The 637-nt window shown below is 33.1% G+C and overlaps 1 protein-coding gene across 1 annotated transcript in view; it reads right to left on the bottom strand.

Moving 5' to 3' along the window:
• Positions 1-423, bottom strand: part of LOC106476414 (probable cytochrome P450 301a1, mitochondrial) — a gene marked incomplete at its 3' end in the record, with an annotated part of 7,919 nt that extends 7,496 nt beyond the window's left edge. The window contains exon 1 of the mRNA XM_013937075.1: positions 189-423. Within this exon, the coding sequence (XP_013792529.1) occupies positions 189-423 (235 nt within the window). The remainder of the gene's footprint in view (positions 1-188) is intronic.
• Between the last annotated feature and the right edge of the window lie 214 nt (positions 424-637).

The following is a 637-nucleotide window of genomic DNA, read 5'->3' as shown; positions in this document are numbered from 1 at the left end:
GGCCATGGTGGGTCGTTCTTATTCAAAGACCCTAATCCTAATTACCAGGTCACCCCAAGCTGAAAATATACAACTGTGTTGTATAAAATTAATTGATAAATCAAGTCTTGTTACGATTTTCTAAGAAAAGGCAACTAAACATTTTATTTTCTATGTATCAGGTAGAAGTTACTAAAACCGATACTTACCTATTAAGGGGAAATACACCCACGTACTTCCAATAATAGGATAATATTTCACACAAGGCATTTCACTGAAAGGTTTGACATTTTGATGACCTTCATTAGAGAAGGTTTGCTCTGCCACAGAAATCGATGCCGAAGCTTTCTGTCTATGAATAATCTGTAATTTTGACAGTGAACACAAAATATTGTTCTTTTGGAGTAATGGTAGTACGAAAGCATTTGTAGGCAGAGTCACCATTATTTCTTACTTCAAAGGAAAATGGTGATTTCTAGAATATTTTAAAAGCTGCTAATAAAATCTGAAAACGAAAAAAACATTTATCCAGTTAAAATGTGTTGTATTTTTTACCCAGGGATTAAAATTGTCTACTGTTTGACCATTAATTCTACTTCCTGTCCATAGTTCATAACTAAGTAAAGCTTCTTCCTATCCACAAACTTTATACCTAAGT

The sequence above is a fragment of the Limulus polyphemus genome, unplaced genomic scaffold (assembly GCF_000517525.1).
Source record: "Limulus polyphemus unplaced genomic scaffold, Limulus_polyphemus-2.1.2 Scaffold10501, whole genome shotgun sequence".
NCBI lineage: Eukaryota > Metazoa > Arthropoda > Merostomata > Xiphosura > Limulidae > Limulus > Limulus polyphemus.
The sequence above is the reverse complement of the archived record's forward strand: the minus strand, read 5'-3'. Positions and strand labels throughout refer to the sequence as shown.